This window comes from Tubulanus polymorphus, chromosome 12, assembly GCF_964204645.1.
Source record: "Tubulanus polymorphus chromosome 12, tnTubPoly1.2, whole genome shotgun sequence".
Lineage (NCBI taxonomy): Eukaryota > Metazoa > Nemertea > Palaeonemertea > Tubulaniformes > Tubulanidae > Tubulanus > Tubulanus polymorphus.
Window position 1 is genome coordinate 2,292,914 of NC_134036.1, and position 27,913 is coordinate 2,320,826.

The 27,913-nt window shown below is 39.7% G+C and overlaps 1 protein-coding gene and 1 non-coding gene across 2 annotated transcripts; one reads left to right on the plus strand and one right to left on the minus strand.

Moving 5' to 3' along the window:
* Positions 1-1,392: 1,392 nt before the first annotated feature.
* LOC141914177 (atrial natriuretic peptide receptor 3-like) lies at positions 1,393-26,784 on the minus strand. Its single transcript, XM_074805444.1, has 3 exons — positions 26,407-26,784; positions 24,848-25,256; positions 1,393-1,412 (listed from the first exon to the last, which is right to left on the minus strand). The coding sequence occupies exons 1-3, from the start codon at positions 26,782-26,784 to the stop codon at positions 1,393-1,395; spliced, it is 807 nt and encodes a 268-aa protein (XP_074661545.1).
* Positions 4,123-4,195, plus strand: Trnaa-agc (transfer RNA alanine (anticodon AGC)). The gene has a single exon. It is a non-coding gene; the product is annotated as a tRNA-Ala (tRNA).
* Positions 26,785-27,913: the final 1,129 nt, after the last annotated feature.

Consider the following 27,913-nt stretch of genomic DNA (forward strand, 5'->3'; position numbering starts at 1 on the left):
CTTAAAAAGATTTCTAGGTTTTAACGTTGTTAGAATAAATGTGTAGAAAATGTTATTCTTACAGATGATTTTTTTTCCTTATACAAATTACTATATTCGAGGATTATGTATTATGTAAATATTCAAGAAACTGCTATTTTTACGATTTTCGCGGAATTTCTTTTTCTCCTGTTTTGAATTACTATATTGGAAGATATCCACTTTAACGGCTACGTTTTCTTCGACAAGATTTTACGGGCGGTTGTCCTGAAGACGCGACTGGCGATGAGATAAATGATAAAATTAACGGCCGAATCGATCGGAGTGAGGGTGTTCAAAAACGCGAATATCATCTCCGCCTGATCGGTGATCTCGAAATCGAGAAAATAATTAAAAATCCGAGAAATTACCGTCGCCGACTCGCAGACGAGATAAACAATCGTTGCTATGACCACAAGTTGAGTCGCTTTCGCTTCGGAATTCGACTGCGATGACGTCATAGATTTTCGAATTTTAACCGAACGACCTATTGACCATAGCAACACTACGTTGGCCAACAATAGGATAACAATCGGTGAATTGACCGTAACGACTAAATATATCCAAGTCGAACTCAAGTCCATCGATTTGGCCTTTTCGAATTTAAGATAACTGGGCCAAGGCCCTGGGGCTCCCGGGCATGTATACGGGACGATACGGCCCCCGAAATAACGCGGGATATAAATAACCGTCGCCACGACGACGATTGCAACAATGGTTACGTTTACGAGTTTTCTACTGACGAAACGTCGACACCAAAGCGGAAACAATACGTGTAAACACCTAACAACAGCGCAAAGTACAACAATCCAATTACGTAACGTAACAGTGGATTTGTACGTGGCAACGCTGAGCCAGTTCCACATCGGAAAAACGCCGTAATCCTGCCGCCGAAATAGTTCGTCTCCGTACATAGCCTGAAAGACGACCCGACGCACGGGCGTATCCAGGAATATATTTACCAGATAGACGATATCGGCTGCCGATAGAACGGTCAACAGATAGATGGCGTGACCGTTCTCGGTTATTTTCCTAAAGACGAAAATACCGAAAACGTTTAGAGTAACGCCGACGATACACGTGACTCCGACACCGTAAACGCGCCAGTACTGTTTGAAATAGGCATCGTCGCCGATCGGGCACCTGTAAACTCTCGCCGCAGCCGATAAACTCGTCGTATTAGTCATAGTGGTCGTCTGTAATGACGTACGCGACGACGTGAAATGACGAAAGGAACAGGTAAATTGGTGATGTATGGCATAATTGGACAGCGACAAAATTCTAATATGAACAAACCGTTTATATTTTAGTATTTCAATGAACTGTATACATTCAGATTTAGCGGACGAGCAATCTGATTGGTTCGTTACAAATTTAGCCGTTAAACATCCAGCCTGTGAAAATAAAATGAATTAAAATTTACAATTTAATATCGGGCCTCATAAGATACGTAACTCAAGCAGTGTGCGAGTATGTGTGCCGATATCAGCCGAATCTAAATGTCTCGAAATATCCTAAATCCCTAAATTGGCAGCGTAAATCTCGGAGGGGCTTTTATCAACTTGTTAATCAGTCCTCGCAACGTAACAATGGGAGCTTTACTCCGCTACATTGGCCTCCTGATTTAGTTTGCGAATAGAATCGAGAGGGTACTGAAAACTCGAGGCGCAGAACAGTCACGATTTAGGTCTAGAAGTGGTTTCAATTTTTCTTTAGAAGTGCGGTCTTGTGTTGGAACAAAAATGAGCTTTCACTGGTCTTCAGTTGTTAGATTGGTTATAGAACCAAAATGAGCTTAGACTGGTCTTAAGTTGTTAGATTGGCTATAGAACCAAAATGAGCTTAGATTGGTCTTAAGTTGTTAGATTGGCTATAGAACCAAAATGAGCTTAGACTGGTCTTAAGTTGTTAGATTGGCTATAGAACTAAAATGAGTTTAGACTGGTATTAAGTTGTTAGATTGGCTATAGAACCAAAATGAGCTTCAGTTGTTAGATTGGTTATAGAACCAAAATGAGCTTCAGTTGTTAGATTGGTTATAGAACCAAAATGAGCTTAGACTGGGCTTTAGTTGTTAGATTGGTTATAGAACTAAAATGAGCTTAGACTGGCCTTAAGTTGTTAGATTATTTATAGACCCAAAATGAGTTTACACTGGCCTTAAGTTGTTAGATTATTTATAGACCCAAAATGAGCTTAGATTGGTTTGATATTGTCACATTGACTGTATAACTATGACAGTCTCAAACTGGTCAGAACTTAGGTGTCTTTAGACTGGAAGATTTGATTACAGAACCAAAATGAGAACTTAGGCTGGTCATAAATCTAAATCTCCATGATTTAAGCAAATGGAGCAATAAAATAAGCTATTTCGACTCGATAGACATATCAAAATCGCTTCTCTCGTCTGTTCTCTCACTCTCTCTGTCTGTCGACCAGACAGTAACATCAGCTAACAATAAAGCCCGTAAACGTGGTCTGTTTGTATATGGGCGGATGATGTATTTAGTATCAGGTGTCCGCTAGCATAAAACATGAGAGCCGTTTACAAATTCCATGGACGCTGGACGCGTGGTAAATTACTCTCCTATAGACTCCCTCGTCTATCCTCTCTCTTCCGCCACTCTCCTCTCCTTCATAATCATTCGTTTCCTTCTTCTCTCCTCTCTTCAACCTCTCTCCCCTTTTCTTAACCTCCCTTACCTCGTCTGCCTATTTACCATTCTTTTCCTCCTTCTCTCTTCTTCACTCTCTTCAACCTATTGCCCTCTCCCATCTGTATGTCCATGCCTATCTTGCTCTCAAGCTCTAGCCTTTCTTCCTCTCTCTTCAACCTCCCTTTCCTCGTCTCTCTCTCTTCATTCACCTCCTTCTCTCTCATCTCTCTGTCCACATCCACCATGCTCTCAGACTATCCCCTCTCCCCTCTCTGTCTCTCTCTTCTCTCCCCTCCCCTCTCTCTCTCTTCTCTCCTCTTTCTCTCGTCAACCTCTTTCTTTCTCTCTCATCCCTCTGTCCACATCCATATGCTCTCGGACTATCTCCTCCCTCCTCCCTCCTCTCTCTCCTTTTCTCTCCTCTCCCCTCTCTGTCTCTTGTTCCTCCGTTCGCTTCTTTCCCATCTCTCTGTCCGAATCTCAATTAGTCAAACAGCTCACCGCAGCCGACACGACGCTACGCAATGTAACACGATACCGATTTCTATTTTCTGACGGCAGTATTTCCATCCAACCTATTGATATTGGTCATTGGAGATTCGCCCAAAGGTCATCAGCATTCGTTATAACCGGTATCGGCAGTATACTTAAAAAACGGCACCGAAGTGGCATAGCTTAACTAGCTGTGATGCCTTCACTAGCATTGTATACAAATAGCACTACCGTTAAAGTCGGTCCAATCCCTATGCGCCAGCTTCTTTAAGTCATCAAATGTGTTACAAGGAATTGTCGGATCTCTGAACAGTAACACTGGTACTGGTATAGCTCAGCTAGCTGTGATGCCTGTAGCATTGTATCATAGGGTCGCCCCAATCCCTATGGGCCTGCCGGGTTGGGTCATTAGAGGTGTGACAGTGAATTGTTGGATCAATTAAAACGCCGAATCAGTAAATGACACCAAAAGATTATTCAAAATGTATTTGAATTCGGTAACTGAACTCAGTGTTGCAGTATCCACAGTAGACACGATGCGTGAAGGTTACAGTAACCATGGCCACACCGATTCATATTGTTGCACACGGTTTGTTTAAATACGAGACATGTGACAAATCTAGTGAAATGGCGGAGGAATGTTGACAGACGACGACAGTCGAGGAGTTTGTTTTGCTCTTATTTTGACGGCGACGAATGAAAGAACTGCACGAACGAGTCACAGAGTTTGTTTGTAGGATGGAGAAAAAAAGAGCAGCAATCTAGAAGATCAAAGAATAGACGAACGAGGAAGATCCGTGGACTGCAGAAGGGAAATGTTTCGGTTTACATTGGCCCAGTCCCGGTCCACATCTGCACTATCAGACTTCAATTTCATCTCCATAGATTCTTTTCGGTAAAACCCCGACATTAGTAAGGACATGCCAGCGTGAGATTACTCGGTTATTGTATGTCAGGGGAACTAGCTCAGATGGTAGAGCGCTCGCTTAGCATGCGAGAGGTACCGGGATCGATGCCCGGGTTCTCCACAGATTTATTTTTGGCCAAAAACCGACATTCAGTGAGGACAGACCAAATTACCAAACCCGGCCATGGTATGGCTGGGGAACTAGCTCAACGCCAGGGGCCAGTTGCACAGTTGTGACTTACGTTTTAAAAGTGGTCTTTGATCTTTAAACTGGTCTAAGTTGTTAGATTGGCTATAGAACTAAGTTGGTCTTAAAGTGGTATTAAGTCTAAGCCATGACTATGCAACCAGCCCCAGGCTCCTCTACGAACCATGTATGCATTTTTAATAACGTTTTTATAAGCCTTTGAGCACCCTGGTGTTACGCCAGTTTTTCCCAAGACGTTCCCAAGTCGTTTTATCACTCGACGCTGCCTTCAATGAAAACCAATCAAACTGATGGCTTGTTTGAGAAAAAGAACTGACAATTAGTTAATGCACGACCATTAACTCCAATAAGTGAACAGAGTTGAAAGTCGTTTGGTTCTAAAAACTAATCACGGATCTCAAATTTCATTAATCACTCAAGTAAGAATTAGTAAAAGTGAGTGAGAGGAGGAGGAGTTTCATTCAAAAATCCAACAATAGGAAACCGTTAAGTTTCCAAAAACATGGTGCCTAGAAACAGATATATATGAGGCTTTAGTTTGTATCTATTACTTTAAATATTATCCATTGAAAAACGCTTATCATATGTACATTCAAATACATAGGATTCAAACCCCTTAACGACAGAACATGGCCTCCAAAAAAGATGGCTGTATCTATAAATGACGTCAAAGGGGGATCAATGGCGTTGCCATCTTTCTTACAGAGTTTCTACATTACTAAGGCATCCATCTGATGGTGTAAAAAGGGGATTTGGGAAGCAGACATTTTGGGGTAATGCACTATTACATTATTTCCTAAGTTGGACAGTGGCGCTCGTGATCCCAGAAGTCCACTAACTGTACCGATAGTCCTTATAGAAATGGTGATAAAAATCTCAATACTAGAACAGCTCAGTCTCAAGTGTATCGACGAATATCAAATATCACATCAATTGTTGCTATTTTCAGTGATATTTCATTCGGCTGGGAATGATATATCAAAACTCGTTGACAACTGTAGAATCCTCGCGAGATTCTCTGAAAGAGTGCGAGAGTGACGCACGATTTCACCAGAAACGATATTTATACATGTATTCGAAACGCGACGAACGGAAGTGGAGTAGGGTCCTTCGATCGACACCGAAAAGGTGGGCAAACGATCTCCCAAGATCAAAACAATCAAAATTTATATTTGTCCCAATATTGCGAAACCTACCTAAACTCAGGTCTACCTTCGATGGGCCTGACAAACTCACATCCACACTGCCGAAGGTCACCTAAACTATATAAACTTGAGTCCGGTCTTGACAGTGGAATGGGCTCCATAATTATAACTATTTTTCCATCAAACATTTTTGAATTCAATTAAAGAGGGAGCGAATATCCTCACCCCCAATGCCAATTTCTATTCCGACAATTCATCATTCATTTCTGACAAGTAAGAGCTTCACACGTAGACATACGAAAAAAAACTACTAAAAGTTTAAAAAAACGAATTTCCTTTTCCGCATATTCGCTCTTTGATTGACAGTTAGGTCGACATCTGTCTAACAGTTAGGTCGACATTTCGACCGGCGCGATCTCATTCATCAGTTACGTAAGTTGTAACATGATTTCCCTTGTCGACCCGAACTGTATCTGCCATCGCCTGAAGAGTTTTTACATTAACGTTTTCACTATCAGCAGCATCTTCCAAAATTAACCCGATCATGGAACATCCCACAAAAATCTAATTTTCAAAAACAAATTGGTCAATAACTTCTTCCAAAATCCGTTCCATTTTTGGGTCATCCGAAAAAAAAACCGAATTTACATATTATCAATCGTCAAAAATCTGCCCTCTGGTCGATTCGAGAACAACCTTATTGTCAATAAAATCTGACGGACTCTGAGCAATCTGTTCGATTTGGTCCATCCCAAAAAAGCTAATTTATAATAAGAACTAAGGACCTGAATTGAAGACAAATGATTTGAAAGGTTCAATGCCCTAAAGACCTAACCTAGTTCCAGAGCAATCGCTCCTGACTCGACCTTTAGATAAAAATGATATCACAAAGCGTTTGTCATGAAATTATCATAAAAATGGTAATTAAAATCGCGAGATTAACATAATAAAAAACACATTAAAATCCCATTAGCATAAACTTTGCATCAAAAAGAAAAAAAAACCAGCTGGGGAAGAAATTAAACTAAGTAATTATTTCCATTAAATAGATCGAAATAATGATATTCCGATTTAGCGATATCTATTCTAAGCCCGTATGAAGGGTTCGTCAAGGTAAATCCGACCATACGTCAAAACAAACGAATGAATCATTAAGTTACGATTCAGTACGCCACTAATTCTAGTTATCAATTGTTTTCATCATCAAAAAATTGTTTTTAATAATTCGAATAAATTCGTCGTGAAGTCGATTTTGACTCCCATATTGTGATTCCAAATCAATTAAGTCCTCATTTCAGTCGTCACATTACTGAATTCCTCTATTTTTGAGTCCTAATTTTCCTTTCCTAACTAAGTGTTAATGTTGTCGTTTGTTCCGGATAAATCGTCAACATCTCAACGATAATAGTCACAGCTATACGACAAACAACTTTAAATACCTTTTACCGATATACGATATTAGTCCAACTGCCTAAATCCGACATAAACTAAATAGCAATCACGCTCAATACTTTTTTGATCCTTGTTCAGCTCAACTGTATCAGCAGGTTCCAATTATAAGACGAAATCGTAATTTTATAGAATTTTTCAAAATGCTAGAAGCAATTCAAACCGTTATTTCCAGCGTTACGGCGAGCTCTCTCCTAACAGTGGGGTATCTCCCACGCAATAAACAAATTCAGTTTTTATCCAAATTTTGAACACTCGAATAGTCAAGACTTGATTAGCAGTCATCCGTATAAAAGCATTTCTCACAGGACGATCGGCAACTAGAAATACTTTGGAATTCGTCGATATCCTTGAAGTCAAAAATTATTCATTTTTAACTGACACAGTAACAAACGCTGGGTAACTATGCATCTCGCCAACAATGTACGTTATGATATCAACAACGTTAACAATTAGACCATTCGATAACAATGTAACTTGACGACTTTCTGAACGGTTTAAATCCCATTAAGGTCACTATATCGTGTCCCCTTTCACTTATTGTGACCGAAATAAAATCCCTTTCTAGAATTCAATATTTTCCAAATGATGATAACTTCCTATTCCGAGATGCTATCATTGAAACCGATATATCAAAACTGATGATATATCGATAGTTATTAGAACTTCGCGTGAATATATATATTGTTGGAGTCGAGTGTTTATTAATCCTCACGATCGAAACCGACGTTTTCACGGAAAGAAAAATGATTAAATGTCCCACGACGTCGGAAACGTTTGTCGCGAGTGAAAAAAAAATCCTGTAATATTTACGCGTCTTAGGCGTTTACGTAAACGCCGACGTAAATTCCAGCGTTGTCTGAGTGTTTGTTAATAGCGGCGGAGGCGCAACGTTTATCTACGTTACGACTAACGACTGAACGCTGTCGCTACTGTTGCAAACACACGAACGACGTTAACGTTACGCTGTAACGCTATGCAACGTCAGTAAACGGCGATGGAGCAGTTGAGCGCAACAATGGACAATAATTGAAGAGCATTAAGAGCGTTACTTCGCGCACTCAGACAACAATGAACGACGTTATTTCAAACGCTTTGACGTCAAGACAACAATTATCAACGTTAGTTAACGTCCGAGGTCAGGACGCCAACGACGAATATGTAAATAGCGTTAATTCTGACGACAACGTTTAATTACGTGAAATTCTAACTAGTCGTTGCGTATGAAGGTTAGTTGTTTACATCTTTAGGAACAAGGTATTCCGACGGAGAGATCGCAGAGTCTATCGAGGAATTACGTCTCCGTTACGAAAACCGATTTGACTGTCAATCAACCAGTAATCTCCCAACGCGAAGAAAAACTTTTTTAATTTTCGCTACGAATATTTCATTTTTAACAAATAAGCTGAAGCCTGAAATGATCGATCGATCCTTTCCCATCCAATTCCATCGTCCTAGTTCAGCTAATCTACCGCTGTTCCGTTGAAAATTATTTGCTCCGGGTTAAAATTTGTCAAACGCCGAACGTTGCTTAATGATACGTTAAGTACGCTAGTCGACGGAAACGCTTCCGGCGCAACAATGTGACGACGATCTCCCCGCGCGACGACGTGACCTTCGTCGACGTTACCGATATCTCTACGACGGTTATTACGCGTACGAGAACGTTAAAATAATATCGGGAATTATACGTTACGTTACGTTACGTTACCTTACGTTACGTTGAATATTAAAAGATATTTCGCAGCTGTCGTTTACGCCGCGAGTTCTCACGCGAGATTTTACGTAAAACAAAAAAATAACGTTCGCGACGTAAGACGACGTAAAAAACCGATAACGTAAAGATGAAATTGCGTCGATAACCGCGGAATAGTCGAAGCGATTCTTACGTAATATTTGGACTTCAAGATTCAGAGTGAAGTGACGTTCACTGACATATATTGGACATGGAGTGCTGATCTCGAAAAGGCGAATCGACAAGCGGAGCTGGTTTATTTGAGATATATCTCAACATATCGACAAGCGGACCTGGTTTACTTGAGATATATCTCAACATATCGACAAGTGGACCAGGTTTAATAGATATATCTCAAAATATCGAAACCGTTTCCTGGTTTACTCGACACATTATCTCAAAATATCGATTGACACTAAAATGCGTTCAATACTACTCGCAAACTTACAAAGTTTTGTCGAGATTTCGCAAAAGATTCTCGGAAAATCGATATTAGAAAACCGGAACCATCTGTTCCTCGATTTGCTCACCAAATAAAGAGATGGGTTTAATAGGTCGATTGATTGATTGATTGATTTGGTTGATAAAATTCATATACCTTTCACACAAGACAACACGACAAACCCTGAAAAACGAAGACGTAAAGATATTTGTGAAAATTTTGTACTCACCTAATTATTTTGTAGAGATTGACATCGAACCGAAAACAAAAAAACAAAAAAAATGTGTTCATTAGAAAGATTGCAATTTCAACAATAGGTAACCTCTGTGAGGTTCTAAATCGTCATAATGTCATGGGGGACTTATAGAGGCAGCCATTTCATCTATATCAACTTAATGATGACGTCATAGGTGGATTGAAAGAGGTAGACATATTTTCCGGGTGCGTCTATTTCACCACATTGTGTTCGTATAACAGGGAAAAAGTTTGATTTTTCTGGCAAAAATAAAGGGGTTAGGGGTTATTTTTTCCACTTTAAAAATAAGTCTCCGCAAAACATAAAAATTCTTATCTGGACAATTCTACCAAGTGTACTTTTTTTAGTGACATCAGAACATGTGAAATTGGATTTTGATGGATCTAAAAATCAACCAAATTTCGACCAACTTTTTCCAGACGATGAATACAAAAAAATAACGACCGATGATTTTTCTGTGAGGGGTTAATCTTTCTATTTTTCAAAATAAGTCTCCGCAAAACGTAGAAATTCTTTTCTGGAAAAATCTTCCGAGGTGCAAGTTTACTTTTTTCTACTCCTGACGTCACAACGAGTCAAATTGGATTTTGATGGATCTAAATATCAACCGGATTTCGACCGCTTTTTTTGCAGACGTTGTGCATACAAAAAAATAACGACAGACAGATATCCGCGATTGTAACTAATGTGTTTTCAGATTGTAGCGATTCGTCTTAACTAAAATGTCGTTTGGTTGTAATTACAGAACGTGACACTGTATATCGTCTGCTTAGGGGATGAGACTAGACGCGAGCGATACCTGTCTCACTCTCTCGCACTCTCTCACTGGCGAGCAGACGAACTTTCGTTATTTGTAACACGATTCGCAAACAGATAAATCCATTAGGCGGAAATTTCTTAACAATATCAGCATCGAGTAAAAGTTACGTTGATAAATTGGAAAATTAGGTACAAAAATTGTTTTACAACTTTTTACAACTTTGGTCACGATCAGTGAAATTAGTTCTTCCTTTCAATCTACAAAACAATCTAATGATGTCATAGGGTGATTAGTGATTGCAGCCATCTTTTCTAGACATATCTACATCTCAACATGAGTCGTATGACGTCATAAGGAGATTCATTGAGAGAGCTATCGTTCTCGGGGTGCGTGCATCACCATATCGATGGCATGACGTCATTGGGGGTTTATGGAAGCAGCCATTTCTTTGAATTCAAGTAATATCATGACGTCATCAGGCGATTAGATCAAAACATTAGTAAATATTTGATGATGTCATGGGGGGATTTATGGAGGCTGACATCTTTTCTAGAAGTGTCTATAGATTTCTAAAAAAAATCGGGGAAAAATGTGATGATGTCATAGGAAGATTTTTTTAGATAGACATCTTTTTTTTTCTAGAAGTGTATGATCACTACATCAAATTGATGACGTCATAGGGGGATTTATAGAGGCAGCCATATCCTATTTGATGCTAAGCTCCACGGAACTGTTTAGCTAAATGAGATGCAGCGCATGGTTATCTGATGACGTCAGAGACCTGTAGCGCTCAAGAGACATTACTATTTATTACGAGTCTCGATGGACTCATTTTTGCGACCTTGGAATTTACAATTCGCTAGTTTATATTTGTAGTAATTTCTCTGTTTGATGAAAGCGCGCGTTACATTCCCTCGCGATACATCGACGCAGACGACATTTCTATTTACATTCGATCTATTTCGATTGCGAACCGTTAATACATATCAGCAGACGTCGTTTTAACTCCGCTACCAGTTCTACAGTTTAAACATCGGTTTAAAAATGAATCTACATTTCAATATTCGAAGTTAATCTAAAAAGTATCTAGATAACTATACAACATTGGTTGGAGGGTTTTTAATAGGACACATCCAGGTTATTGGGTGTCTCAAGTTGATGTGACAATTTCTTGATCCTATATAACCTTGGAAAGGTTTCAGTATTCAGTTTAAAACGTGAATGATTACAAGAAGGCATTAGAATTAGTAAAAGATAATCATAACACTATGAAATACAAAAACATCATCAGCCATTTTGGAAGATGTCTCCCTCTACGAGGAAATTAGTGAACTATATAGCCTATGGCATTGGCAATTCAGCGAGGAGGTTCAGGAACTATTTTTCGTTTATACACCCTCCATTATCCAATCCAATAATTTCATTTATCAAGTTTGGTTTTGCAGTAAAATAGGCGTGATCTACATGAACCGTCATCCTAAATAGGTAAAGAAGACTCCCTACAGATTACTAATCCATCACAATAATTTATTAATTAATAAAGATTAAATTTTAATCATTTCGGAGGGACCATTCTCTTGGACACACTGTATAGACACTGGCCAGCCGCTTCAGAATAACACAGAGCCCGGATATCGACCGTTAACGCATCGCTATCCGGGACCAAACGACGACGACATTTCAGCGACGACAGTAATTCGAAATAATACCGGCCACAATGTACGGAGTTAAGTACAGTATTCCGTCGTTAATCGAGGTTTATACAACAGAGCAATTTACTCTCTAATGAACGGGAACTGTTTGACCGGCATGTTCTGTACCCGATAATGACTGCGGTCAAAATGAACGATTCGTGGATAATTGCGAGACGAATTAATCTGAAATTCGGATAAAGAGTCAGATGACCTCGATTATCAGTGCACTAGACACCAGGGGGCGGCAAACGACCTTTCGGTGCTGTTTATATAATTAATCTCGATTAGTTACTAATGACGACCTTCTCATTCTCGATAACTTCAACAATTCAGTAAAATTGTGATTAGTTACTAATGACGACCTTCTCATTCTCGATAACTTCAACGATTCAGAAAAATTATGATTAGTTACTAATGACGACCTTCTAATTCTCAATAACTTCAACGATTCAGTAAAATTATGATTAGTTACTAATGACGACCTTCTCATTCTCAATATATTCAACGATTCAGTAAAATTATGATTAGTTACTAGTGACGACCTTCTCATTCTCAATGACTTCAACGATTCAGTAAAATTATGATTAGTTACTAATGACGACCTTCTCATTCTCGATGACTTCAACGATTCAGTAAAATTATGATTAGTTACTAATGACGACCTTCTCATTCTCAATGACTTCAACGATTCAGTAAAATTATGATTAGTTACTAATGACGACCTTCTCATTCTCGATAACTTCAACGATTCAGTAAAATTATGATTAGTTACTAATGACGACCTTCTCATTCTCAATATATTCAACGATTCAGAAAAATTATGATTGGTTACTAATGACGACCTTCTCATCCTCAATAACTTCAATGACTCAGTAAATTTATGATCTGTTACTAATGCAAAAACGACCACCTCAATGTCAATAATTTCAGAGATTTTGAAATATAATTTTAAAACCCAATGAATCCGTGGATTCGAATAGTTTAGTTTCATGATCTATCGGTAGATGGCGCCACCAATCAGTCATGGATGTGGCGGGAAAGTGCCGATTGAAACTTTTAGTTCAGCGTTCTATTCGCAGATGGCAGCACGCTACAACCGGGCGAAGAATTCTTTGAGAGGAGAGGAAAGGTTTTTTTAACGAATGGATCACATGTGCACGTTAGGAATTAAAAACCAGCTTTGATTGGATGAGCTGAACCGTCGATACGGTTTGCGATAAACTCACTTCGGGAAAAGGAAGGTTTCTTGTCGACCTAGAAAAATAACCCTGACATTTCCGGATCCGGGTGCAGTGCGATCAGCAAGTGCGACGGTATTGGAAAAATCTGAATTTCTACTACGGGTGGACCAGATGTTTGCGTATCCAATTACTGCAGATTATAGGGAATTTTTCTTCGTCGTCAAATACTGAGTAAGAGCTAAACTGGATTGGTAGTTTAGACGTCCATGATAAGAGTTTCTTGAAATTTTGTAGTCGGAAATCTTTTACAGAATCTGTCTCTTACTGCGGCAAATTGGTGTCAAATACTGAGTAAGAGTTTGTGAAATACAGTAGACTCTGTCTCTTACAGCGGTAAAGTTGAGACTGGTAAAATCCTTCCCCGAGTTGGGGTCAAATACTGAGTAAGAGTTTGTGAAATACAGTAGACTCTGTCTCTTACTGCGGCAAATTAGTGTCAAATACTGAGTAAGAGTTTGTGAAATACAGTAGACTCTAACTGTGGTTAAGTTGAGACCGGTGAAATTAGACTCTGTCAAAAATACGGATTGATGGAATGCATTCCTTGTTTCTAATCAAACCTCACCACCAAAAAAACAAAAGACAGTAGCGACACTTGCGGTAGAATATCGAATTACACCTAAACAACGACAACAATAGTCAACCGACTGTAACCCGAGGCAACAACATTTGTTACGGACACCTCTCGTCTGTGGCGCTCTTAAAATCGGCTGTATCGATTCCCCCTATTGAAAGATGGTTTGTTTTTTAGTGCTGGTTTAGGATACTCGACTCCTCTACCAATGGGCGATATAGCGATCCGTCCCGAAGCCACCTTTTAGCGTTATCCAGAGATGAAAGACTTTCAATTTTATAACAAAGAATTGAGTGGCTTTTAGCGGCTTGATGGAAAGGTGTCCTGTTTTTGACATTTACAGCACAAGATATTAGCCATTCAGCGAGTAGAGAGAAGAGAGGGAGAGGGAGAGAGAGAGGGAGAGGGAGAGAGGAGAGGAGAGGGAGAGAGGAGAGGAGAGGAGAGAGAGGGGGCGGAGGTGACCATTTTCACCATTTTTGGTTTTTTGTTATCTTGCAATCTAGCTCTTTTTCAATTCAATATTCCCACCAACCGGTCCGCAGACGATGAGATATATGGGGGGATTAGGGGGATAGTGGACGGTGAGAGCAGAAACGGAAAATATAGAAAAGGAGAAGAGATATTATGCTTGAGATAAATGAGGACGGAGAGATAGATGGAGATAAGTGAGGACGGAGAGATAGATGGATTGAAAGTCTATTCAATTTTTACATTTAGTTCCCGAAACTCTGACACCCCTCAGGAGAAAAGCTGGTGGTAAATTGAAAAGCGGTGTCCGTTTACAGGCAGTTCACAGCTTAAGGATTAAGAGGCTATTCAGATCTTGAATAGTAAACGAAAACTTTTCGAAAGCGGATTTCAATATCAAATTCTCCTGAAATTGCGTTAAAAATGAAAATAAAATTTGGACATTTTGAGGTAGGAATTTGCTGAGAGGAATCGACGTCGGAATTTTGTCAGAATCAAGCATCAACTTGTCGTTTCAGAAAGTGTCAGTGATTTATGGTACACTCGACGGAATAAAGAGGGCGTGAAATCCGTCGGGAATCGAACGATAAATTACGTCGCGACTTCGCGGGGGGTTTCTAGCTCTAAAAGACGTTTTTACGGCGTATTAATATCCCTTGGCGCACTACGGTTGTAACACACGAACGTGGCACTCGGTTATTAATACGCATGAAATAGTCCCAGGAGATGCCAACAAATACAGAACGGCTTTTAACGTTTGGCTGTCAACAACTAGTAAATAGTTTTATGGGAAGAACTTTCAGTAAAGCCAATTTTTACACTCGTTGTGCGGGTTCTGCTATAACCTCCTCAGTTGTTCCACTTATGACGTCATCAAATCGTGACGATGTAAAAGGCTTTCTTTAAAATGTCCTAGGCATCATTTTAATGTGATAATCAGGAACAACCCAGAAATAATGTCAGCCTTCGCATATCACCCTATGACATACTTTAAGTTAAGATGGCTGCTTCAGGAATTACCCCTATGACATCATCAAGTTGATAAGGTTGAAACCATCTCAATACGATGTTGACAATGATCAAGAAGTGGCCATGCCGTAATATAGGGAGATTGGGACATGGGCAAAATGTTCGCAAAGAATATTCTAAAAAAATGAGATAAAAGCCAACTTACCTATAGATGGAGTGGAGTCGACATCAATTTGTAGCAGCACCGAGAAAGTAGAAAATAGAGGAAAAATGCATTTAGAAATTTAATTTACAAGTGAGAATTTCGGAGCAACATCAGTTAATTTGTAGCGATTACAGAAAATTACACATTTTCGGTACAAAATTTACATGCAACAATGGTGTACAACAATGAGTACGGTTACGGTGTTTATTGAAAAAGCGCATAGATACAATATACATACATTGTGCAACAATAAGTACGGTTACAGTGACTAGAAACAATATGCAAATAAATGAAAGAATTCATACAAAAAAAGAAAAAGACATTATATGTTTCCACGAACAAATAAAACGTGCATTAAAAATGTTGTTCATGCATTCGTCGTGCACGTGCCAAAAATAAATGTTATTTTATTTATATTTTTATTTCATGCTAAAAATAAAGAAAAAATATTGCATTTCGTATACAATACTTTGTTAGAGGAAATGACAGGTAACCCGGCAACCAGAAAAGGTGCGATGGTCCATGAAAAAAATGCACGGATGTTTTATTTCATTTCATTTATTCATTAAAAAAAAAATCATGGACCCTGACAACGAAAAATACCGCGATAGTTTATTTCTAAAAGCAAAAAGGCCCACGATATTCTCTAAACCACTGAAAAGTTTTATTTATTATTTCACTCATTTTTTCATTTGAGGCCGATAAAAAAGCAACAACAACGTGCGTTTATAGGTTTCTACGACGACAGTGGAATAATTGCCATCACCTTGGTAATATTTTTTTGTTGTTTATTCGAATGGAAACGGCTTCGTTTGTTGGAGTTTAAGAGAATCAGTTCCCCTCGCGCAATGATACGATTTCGTTCTGATTCTGTTGCACGAAACTACTTTCTTATTTTTTGTTTTCACCGTTTACGGTATTGTTAATTTACGCTTTTCGCCGTTGGGAATTTTTTGTTCGGTTTTGAGGTCGAATTAAGTTTGTCGTTACCTTTCGGATTGGGAATTGGGTGACAACTCATTAGTTTCCAATTTTAAATCTGGCGATGTCGACAACTTCGACTTTTGAAAACGCATGAGACAATGCAACCGTGATAGTTTTCAGAGTACGAGAGGACTGGGCTGATCCATAAGGGATGGATCCATTGTTTGATCACCGGAGCGCAGCGTCCAACACCAAGGGTAGGCATCAATTGCCAAAAGCCAACGGATACCATTGGCTGATGTGCCTTCAGGAGACAAGGGGTAGTTTATCACAGGGAAAACGTGTTCTATCATAAGGAAGGTAGGGTTGGGTTTACTGAGAACCAACAGGCTGGGATGAATTTAAAAGGTGGTTCTATCTTAGCATCAGGAGGGTTAGGGGTGGGTCAGTTAAATACCAAAAGGTTGGGATCACTTGGAAAGGTCTCCTTCTAAGGGATGCGAGAGGTTTTCTAGACCAAAAGGTGTTTTAACATCAAGAGGTTACAGAGCGGGGGCTGGATCTAAATTAAGGATGGGATGGGATGGGATGTTAGGGATGGGATGGGATGGGATGGGATGGGATGTTAGGGATGGGATGGGATGGGATGGGATGTTAGGGATGTTAAGGATGGGATGTTAGGGATGTTAGGGATGTTAGGGATGGGATGTTAGGGATGGGATGTTAGGGATGGGATGTTAGGGATGGGATGGGATGTTAGGGATGGGATGGGATGTTAGGGATGGGATGTTAGGGATGGGATGTTAGGGATGGGATGTTAGGGATGGGATGTTAGGGATGGGATGTTAGGGATGGGATGTTAGGGATGGGATGTTAGGGATGGGATGTTAGGGATGGGATGTTAGGGATGGGATGTTAGGGATGGGATGGGATGGGATGGGATGGGATGGGATGTTAGGGGATGGGATGTTAGGGATGGGATGTTAGGGATGGGATGTTAGGGATGGGATGTTAGGGATGGGATGTTAGGGATGGGATGTTAGGGATGGGATGTTAGGGATGGGATGGGATGGGATGGGATGGGATGGGATGTTAGGGGATGGGATGTTAGGGATGGGATGTTAGGGATGGGATGTTAGGGATGGGATGTTAGGGATGGGATGGGATGGGATGGGATGGGATGGGATGGGATGTTAGGGGATGGGATGTTAGGGATGGGATGTTACGGATGGGATGTTAGGGATGGGATGGGAGGGGATGGGATGGGATGTTAGGGATGGGATGTTAGGGATGGGATGTTAGGGATGGGATGTTAGGGATGGGATGTTAGGGATGGGATGTTAGGGATGGGATGTTAGGGATGGGATGTTAGGGATGGGATGTTAGGGATGGGATGTTAGGGATGGGATGTTAGGGATGGGATGGGATGTTAGGGATGGGATGGGATGTTAGGGGATGGGATGTTAGGGATGGGATGTTAGGGATGGGATGTTAGGGATGGGATGGGATGGGATGGGATGTTAGGGATGGGATGTTAGGGATGGGATGTTAGGGATGGGATGTTAGGGATGGGATGTTAGGGATGGGATGTTAGGGATGGGATGTTAGGGATGGGATGGGATGTTAGGGATGGGATGTTTGGGATGGGATGGGATGGGATGTTAGGGATGGGATGGGATGTTAGGGATGGGATGGGATGGGATGTTAGGGGATGGGATGTTAGGGATGGGATGGGATGGGATGTTAGGGATGGGATGGGATGGGATGTTAGGGGATGGGATGTTAGGGATGGGATGGGATGGGATGTTAGGGATGGGATGGTGTTTCAACATCAAGAGGGAAGGTGGAGGAAAGTTCAGTAAATTCTGTTCTCGACTCGATTTGGGAGGTAATGGGTTAATGTGGAAAGCAATAAAGTGGGATTTCACGGCAAGATGAACCGGCACTAAATAGAGTATTAAACGGAGTTAACGCCGAATTGAAGATCACACACACGCATAGCGAGGCTCTCGTCTGCGAGAAATATAACGCTTCAATAGTTTTGACACACGACGACAAACCTGCAGACAAGCAGACGACTCGAGCGATACCGGCGTCATGTTAATAGCGACATTTAACGGAACCGGCTTACTTCATTGTGTCTCGAATGTTTCAGTTTGAAATTAGAAATTATTCTATATAACAGATAAAATATTTTTCCTATCAGTTTATGATATTTCAAATTCCTAAGTCCGTGACATTTCAAATTCCTTAGTTAATGAGATCTCAACCTCTGCAGGTTATGATATCTGAAATTCTTCAGGTTATATTTCAGGCAATCAACAAGTTAGTGATATATTCCAAATCAATTTGCTCATCATGATATTTCAAATGATACCACTTATGATATATCAAATTCGTTAGCTTATGCCTCGAAATTCTATCTAAAATTCATAGTTTATATTCCTTCGATCATGATATTTCAAATGATACCACTTATGATATATCAAAATACTTATTTTTTTTTTAAATTCCTAAGTTTATAATATGCCAAATTAATCCGTTTTTAATATCTCAAGTTCCTTACAAAATGATACCTCAAGTTCATCGTATATATCGATATCAATCGACTACATAATATGAATGAAAGAATATGATATTTTTCCCAACAATATCGAATTAATGATATTTCAATACGCCGTGCGACACTTGCAAAAATACTAACTGACAATAATTCATCTTCAAAAGAGATAAATCTACAAAAAAATGATAAATCTTCTACAGAAAAAAAACGTCAACAACGAATGATTTATTAGAAGGCCACACACGCCACGCTGTCACAGTCACCGGATTCTATTCAGAATTCTTCCGCCAGACCATCAGAACATATAAATAGATATATCCAAAAAGAATATCGATATATCACGACATATAAATAGATATATCCAAATATAAAGAATATCGTGATAGGTAATTTATTTTCGGACTAAGATAAATTCGAGCCCATAAATCAGACGGACACGACAACGTCTGCGTAATGTATCTCTCTCGAGAACAGCTGACGCAAAAGACAACGTAATTAACGTTACATACGTAACAATGTAACACGTAAAGTAACGTAACAACTACTTAAAACCGAACGTTCGACGATAACGCTGCGGCGACGTTACGAGATAACGCTTCATCTGATTCGACGTTAACGTAAAACGACGCGTATCTACTCGGCGGATAGATTTAGTACGTGTATAACGTAAACGTTGGCTTAACGCTGTAACGCTGGAACAAGCAGCTGGCAATATTTGAACGTCACGTCGAATACTGGTCGACATCGGTTCTTACGTTGCCCAGGCGTATTGATGAAGGTGTATTTTTGCATTGTTGTCGCCTAATCTAGGATTACTGACAATACGTACAATACGGACCGGAGATTTTCTGATTTACAGATTTGAGCCCGACATAAATAGTAACGCCACATTCGTCTTACTGCGCATAATGAAATAAAAAATGATGAGTTCATCCCGCGGAGCAAAAACATTATTCCTAACTGATCGACACATTTTCTTTTAAAGGGAAAGAGAAAACAGATTTTCAATAACCTGGGTTTTAATATTTACGATTTAAAAAATGCAGCTATCAAACATTGTGAATTTTTTATCTAGATTTTGATTATATCGTTAGACTACTTACTTAGAGATATCAATAACTAATTGCTTGCAGTCTGACTTGAGATTTAATAGTTACGTTTCTTTACTAGTATCAGGATAATTTATCCTGAATAATATTCTATCCCTTTTTCCAAAATATAAGAAAGAAATTTGAGTAATCTTGATGCGGTTGAGACGAAGATATTTCCGGATTTCTGAACATTATTTAATTAGTTTCTACTTTTGAGTCATAATTTGTATTTCTTATTTCAAAACTTTTAATTAAACATGATTGAATTCAAAATTCGAAATCCATTATTTCAAATTTGTTTGTTTATGATATAAATCTAAATTTGTTAAATCTTTTCTTCAACATAATGATCGACCTTCACTGTAAAATTGAGATTAATTTCTAAGTTTCTCTCGGCGCCGCAAACCCTTCCCGCATATTAAACCTCGACTAATAAAGACGGTTAGTGAAATGTTTTGTACAAACCCGCCAACAAAGAAATGGGCCTGTACGTCGAAACAACCACAATGACGATTTTCATTAAATTTTAATTTTTCTTCAAGCGGAATATCAATTATTCGTCTGTAGCCGATGACAAGTTCTATAGATATTTCGTATTTAGAGATACAAAAGATTTAACCACGACAACCTGTGGCAGCTATTGTATTGTACATATCGTATCTGCACTGGAATCGTTTAGAAGCATGTTGTTTTTCCTGACTCTGCTAAGAATCCAATCAAAAAAGCTTTTGTTTGTCTGTTTGCTGATACCTTCTACATATATATATATATATATATATATCTGGAGATACTACAAAAACATTGCCAAGACAACCTGCGGGTTGGCAGCTAGTACATATCGTTTATACTGTGAAATTGATTAGGTAGTCCAAAAGATGGTAGATGCCGATTTCTAACGATGCCGATTTCTAATGGAAGTGATATTTTTTCTAAAAAAGAAATTAGTTTTTCTCCAAAAAAAAATTAAGCTGGTTTCTTTTTTCTAACATTCAGGTGTTATCTAATTAGACTTTTTAGACATCGATTAGATAGTCAAAAATATGATAGATGCCGATTTCTAACGATTGAGAAGTAACATTTGTTTCTCAAAAAAAAATTATCTTTTCTCAAAAAGCATTCTAAGTAAGCTATTTAAATTTTCTAACATTCATGTGCTATCAAATTAGAATTTTAAACATTATAAATCCAAAGAAACGTTGAATTAATATATTTTTAATTAAAGGTCTAAGGGGGTTGGGTTTGAATAGAACGACTTGCGAGGAATCAAGCACGTACGTAAAGGTCATTGATATCGCTAACTTAGAACAGGAAGTAACTATAGAGACGACGTCAACAATACGCAACAGTCGATAACTAATTAAACGTCACCTGATTATAATCGATATTCTTAAAGAAAGAAGTCAAAAGAGAGACGGGGAGAGGACAGGGAAGAGAAGGGGAGAGAGGAGGGGGAAGGGGAGGGAGTGAAAGAGGGAGATAAAGAGGAGAGGAGAGAGGAGAGAAGGAGGGAGAGAGAGAAAGGAGGGAGAGAGGAGAGAGGAGAGGGGGAGAGGAGAGAGGAAGGGAGAGGGGAGGGAGAGAGGAGAGGAGAGGAGAGAGGGGGAGAGGAGAGAGGAAGGGAGAGGGGAGGGAGAGAGGAGAGGAGAGGAGAGAGGGGGAGAGGAGAGAGGGAGAGAGGAGAGAGGGAGGGAGAGAGGAGAGAGGGGGAGAGGAGAGAGGGAGAGAGGAGAGAGGGAGAGAGGAGAGAGGGAGGGAGAGAGGAGAGAGGAGAGAGAGAGGAGAGAGGAAGGGAGAGGGGAGGGAGAGGAGAGAGGTAGAGGGTGGAGAGGAGGGTAGAGGGAGAGGGGAAGGAGTCTTTGAAATAGAATCTCGTTGAAGTAAGAAGCATAACACGCATGCACTTCAAAGGTAGAAAAAGAACGGTTTTTTTCTGAAGCGACATGATTCTTAATTCCTGATAAAAAATATACCTAACTTTTTTAGAACATAAAGTCTTTTGATCTAGAACTGTAGCCGAAGGAATCTAGAATTCATTATTTACAGAAAAAAAACCTGAAAAACTAACTAACTCTGGAATATTCTAGACGCGCGATGATCAGAATTGCTACAATTTCGACTCTTAATCGTCCTAAACTTAATTAAAACTGCAAAATTCCTGACAATTCTAATTTTCATTTGAGTCACTCGTTGAAAAAAAAAGCGCTGAAAATTTTATTTTTTACTCAAATCAGAAATTTCAAGAAGCCGTTTTACACAAGGAGTTGCCCTAAGCGAATTTACTCCGGGATTAGATTGTTTACTGATAGATTAACGTCTTCGATTGCAGCGCCACTCGACGGTGACGTTCTGCTCAAGTGACAGTTCCGTTTCCGGTCTGTCTTTACCAACCATTAGGCAATTTCCGGTCGGGGCGCGTGAGATCACAACGGGAGCCGTATGCGCGATATTGAGTCGTCTGTCTGTTAACGGCATGACGGATACAGGATACCAGTCGCATAGAGCAGACGGCAGAGACGTGTGAAGAGTTCTTAAACTCTACGATAAAAAGTGCTTTAACTATAGGCGATATTTGGATGGAGTGGGAGAGAGGAGAGGGAGTAAGGAGAGGTTAGGGGTAGGTAGGGGGAGGGGAGAGTGGGGAGAGGGGTGAGGGATGGAGAGGGAGAGGGGGAGAGAGGAAAGGAGGGGGAGACGGATGGAGAGAGAGAGGGAGAGGGAGGGAGAGAAGGTGGGGAGAGAGGAAAGGATGGGGAGAGGGATGGAGAGGGAGAGGGAGAGGGAGGGAGAGAAGGTGGGGAGAGAGGAAAGGATGGGGAGAGGGATGGAGAGGGAGAGGGGGAGAGAGGAAAGGAGGGGGAGACGGATGGAGAGGGAGAGGGAGAGGGAGGGAGAGAAGGTGGGGAGAGAGGAAAGGATGGGGAGACGGATGGAGAGGGAGAGGGAGAGGGAGGGAGAGAAGGTGGGGAGAGAGGAAAGGATGGGGAGAGGGATGGAGAGGGAGAGGGGGAGAGAGGAAAGGAGGGGGAGACGGATGGAGAGGGAGAGGGAGAGGGAGGGAGAGAAGGTGGGGAGAGAGGAAAGGATGGGGAGACGGATGGAGAGGGAGAGGGAGAGGGAGGGAGAGAAGGTGGGGAGAGAGGAAAGGATGGGGAGACGGATGGAGAGGGAGAGGGAGAGGGAGGGAGAGAAGGTGGGGAGAGAGGAAAGGATGGGGAGAGGGATGGAGAGGGAGGAGAGAGGAGAGGGAGTGAGGAGAGGGTAGGGGTAGGTAGGGTGAGGGATGGAGAGGAGAGGATGGGGAGAGAGGAGAGGGTGGGGAAAGGGATGGAGAGGGAGAGGGAGGGAGAGATGAGATGGAGGAGAGCCAGGAGACAAGAGAGGAGGGATGTTAGGACAGAGAAGAGTGATGTATGATGACAGTTTGGTAAAAATTAGTTATGGGATCTAGAGAAGACTAAACGATTAGGACGTATGGGGAGGATGCTAAGGACTGGAGGCTATGAAGCTATATAGGTTATGATGCTTGAAGGCTAGGGGTAAGGGTGATTGGATCGGTCAAGTCGAGGGATGGATTTGGAGGGGATTGGAGGGCACCAATGGATATCGTCCAAAATACTGCCTTGCGTCCGAAACAGAAGAAGCGAAGAACCTTGATTGCCCCGACGCATCGACCGTGTGCGCCATCCTACGTATCATCGTCAATGGCGTGTGCGCGTTTGGCACACGCGGAACCGATGTTATTGTTTCGCGTTTGAATTTACTCACCTCGTAATCTTCTGTTTCTCATCTGCTTCTAAGACATCGAAAAATGGCACAAAAACGTCGAGATGATGGAAATGCCACCATTTTGTTGTTAAAGATGCTCTCAAAAAACGTGTGCGCGCAATATTGTGTGTTTGAGGTTGCAGCGAAACGATGATACGTAGAAGTCGCGAAGGTATGCGCTAGTGGGCTCCATGAATGTTGTTTAGATTAGAGAGAATTGACGAAAGGGGCTAAGGAGTCCATGTATAGCGATGAGCTTGGATATGTAAAGAGAATATTGGATCGGTTTAAGGGATTTAGTGAATAGGCCTGGAAGGGGTACTGAGGAGTATAGTAGGCCTAGTACTCACATATTGTGTCAACCCCGATTTTTGAAATAGTCTTAATATTTGGATTAACAGCTTTTTAGTCAAAATACGTAGTTTTTGTAAACAGGCCTATAGAAAATTGAGTTTAATTTTTAAAATTGAAAATTGAGCTATTTCAAACTATGTGAATTGATGATAGGCCTGAGAGGCGCTTATTCGGGACAGTACTTACCAGCTTTACACTTAACACAGTGAATATAGTTTGGAAAAAGGCCTACAGAGAATTGAGTTTAATTTTTTTAGCTATTTTAAACTATGTGAATTGATGATAGGCCTGAGAGGCGCTTATTCGGGACAGCACTTACCAGCTTTACAATAAACACAGTGAATACAGTTTGTAAAAAGGCCTACAGAGAATTGAGTTTAATTTGTTTAGCTATTTCAAACTATGTGCATTGATGATAGGCCTGAGAGGCGCTTATTTGGGACAGCACTTACCAGCTTTACACTTAACACAGTGAATATAGTTGTTACGACTAAGGGGTAAGGAGGGAGGCTGAACCCGCCATGAACTAGAAACGTCTTAGAAGATGAGAAAATGGAAACCTTTGCAACGGAACAGAGTGAAAACCTGTAATCTGTAACCGGGCCTGTAAAACCCGCAGAAACGGGCCGTGGAAATCTGCACACAAAAAAAACTACCTCCGGTGATATATGCAAGCGGTGCAAGGGGGGTCTCCTACTACAGGACTGACCAACAGCCTGCATGTAATACGGGGGCGATATAGTGGCTAGCATTCGGACTTATCAGCTCTATTCATTGCCGACCGCGATGAACGGGTAGTGGTTAGCACTCGGATACAACTTATCAGCTGAAGTCATTGCTGACCGCGATGAACGGGTAGTGGCTAGCACTCGGATACAACTTATCAGCTGCATTCATTGCCGACCTAGATGAACTATAAATACTTACTGCTATATTCGTTTCCGACGACGTCTTTCAAAAATTTCTGATTGATATCTTGATGCCGGAAGCGTTTGTGATCGAGAGTAATGTTGTTGTTCGATTGGAGAATGACGTCGTTTAATGATCCCATAAACAGGTGGCAGAATTCCTGAATTACGTGCGACTGTCCGAGATTGTCGTACAGCGTGCGAATACGGTGCCAACCGTAGGCCCGGAATATCGATTGGATGATATCGGCGAAATCTCGAGCGTTCGCCGGGTTAATACGCGTCAGCAGGGGGTACATGATTTTTTTCCTGGTGCCGAAATCGTCGGCGAAACAACCCGGCGATATCATCGGCATGTTCCAGTAGCGCATCTGACGCGCGACGGGTGCGGCCGTGTAGTCGCACACCGGACCCAGAAATACGTTCACCTGTGCAATAAAATTACCTAGAATTAATTCATGGTTTGATTTTATAAATAATGAAATTCGCTGAATATTTTTAAAATTAATGTTATTTTATAAATTGGCTCAATACATGTATTGTTAAATTAACTATTTTTTTAAGAATTAGCTAAATATTGTTAAAATCAATTTTTGATAGTTCAATATTTACATTACGTCGAATTAATTCATGCATTAAATTAACTCACAAAACTACATAAATATTATTGAAATTAATTATATTTGAGTGTTTAATATTGAAATAACGTAGAATTGATTGCAAATTAATTTTTCAGTTTAATATTCACATTACGTAGAATTAATTGATGGTTTTTAAAATAAATCATAAATTTGCCTACATCTTGTTGAAATTAATGTTTAATTAAATTTTGAATTTCTAATATTCAAATTAAGTAGAATTCCTTCATGGCTTTTAAATTAACTAACAAAACTACCTAAATATTGTTGAAATTAATTATATTTGAGTGTTTAATATTGAAATAACGTAGAATTGATTGCAAATTAATTTATCAGTTTGATATTCACATTACGTAGAATTGATGGTTTTTAAAATAAATCATAAAATTACCTAAATCTTGTTAAAATTAATTCTAAATTAAATTTTTATATTGTTTAATATTCAAATTACGTAGAATTAATTCATGGCTTTCAGAATAAATTATAAAATCATTTAAATATTCCTGAATTAAATTTTGAGTTTTTAATATTGACATTGAGTAGGATAAATCCATGGTTTTTAATATAAATTCAACGAATGTTGTGAGATTTAGTTTTTTTCTCTAATCTTAAGAACAAATACAGATTTTAAATTTCGTATCTATGATGGTAATGACCCGATACAATGTAAGTCTCAACAGGTAGACAATATCAAAATATCGATTTAATTGAATTAAATTATCTCATTATTTTATTTTACATAAAATTATTTCATTTTATTCAAAATCATTTTTAAAGACAATATCAAAATATCTATTTCATTATTTAAATTATTTCATCATTTTATTTCACATGAAATTATTTCATTTCATTCAAAAATATTTTCAAAATTATTTTCGAAATTTCACTTTTTTTCAAGATTATTGATCGTCTGCTCACGGCGTTGTTATTCTATACTGACCTCTTTACGCAGATAAAACTGAATCGCCTGATTCATACCGTCACCATCCGAACAGTTCGTATCGCCCCATTTCAGCGATAAAGTATAACCGCCGGTAATCTTCACTTTCCGCTTAGCGATATCTATCGCTGGGAAAACTTTTCGCGCCGAGAAATACCACTTATCGTCGCCGGGCACTAGCAGCGAGATGTTCACCTGTTTACCGGGCACGACGGTACGCTCCGTTAGAGTCCTCCAGACGATATCGGCAGCCGTCTGCAGCCCGCCACCGCTGACGTCACCGATGAACCCCCAGCAATGCGCGAGTAAAAGTAATACGGTCGCGCTACGCGAAAACGTCACCAGAGGACGCTTCGTTACCGATTTAATTAATTCCATGGCCGCTTGACGGCGCTAGTATCGACTTATCCGAAATATCGTCGTTAATCCGTCTCGAGAAACTCGCTATTTTATCGATATTCAAAAGAAAAAAATATTTTTTCAAAGTTTCACCGCCATTTAACCGAAAAGTTTGGCCATTTTTCTCGATATTCGCGACTTTTCAGAATTCCGTCCCCATGGAGACACGCGACAATGTTGTTGCTTTTCAAGAAATAACAACCACTTTGGCCACGTATTGTGTATTGCGTATTGCGTATCGTGTATTGGGTATTGGGTATTGGATACTTGCGAATATAGATCTCAAACTAAACTTTTTGTATCGGCGCACTAAAATTGCACCACTCCAGGAGTACGCGACACATATAACGATACACAGTCATGTAAAATATAATCCAGTAGTAACGCGTACACAATGCCGACATACACAGTAATAGTATAATCCGAGAGTAAGTCCTGTTACAAGTATGACGCTAAGATAAGTCCAGAGAGCAAAAAAATAACTTCCCTTAATTCGGCGATGTCAATTTGATCCGCGATTCAATGCAGTTACCATTGTTGCTTCATCCTGGAAATATATAAAAATTACAGGAAATTATTCGTTTGAAAATTTGAAAAAACAAAAGAAAATCGTTAAAAATAGTTAATGAAAATAATGATAATAATAATGATAATAATAATAAATATAGAAATGAAAATAAATAAAAATCAAAGATTTAAAATTAAATAAATTTTAAAAATTATTTTGAAAATAATTCGCAAAAGCTAAATACGAATTTCAGATCGGAAAAAAAAGTTTTCAAAAACCTAAATGAGCGCAAAAATGGTTGTATGATAATAACCGTTGTGAAAACTGGTTTCCCACATCGTCTGCTTGGGTCGATGTTGTACATGTATTAGGAGATATGGGTAAACGGGAGTTGTATGTACATGTACATATGTGACGCATCTGATGAAAACGACGTTTCGTTTAAATATAGATTTATGGATTTTATCTTTAAATGCGATACTATTGAAGCTGGTTGAGTGAGGGTCAGTAGGTTGATTGACCGACAGACCGACAGTCTATAGACCGACAGACGTTGACTGACTATGCATCCCGCTATAGAATCAGGAATGTCAGAAAACA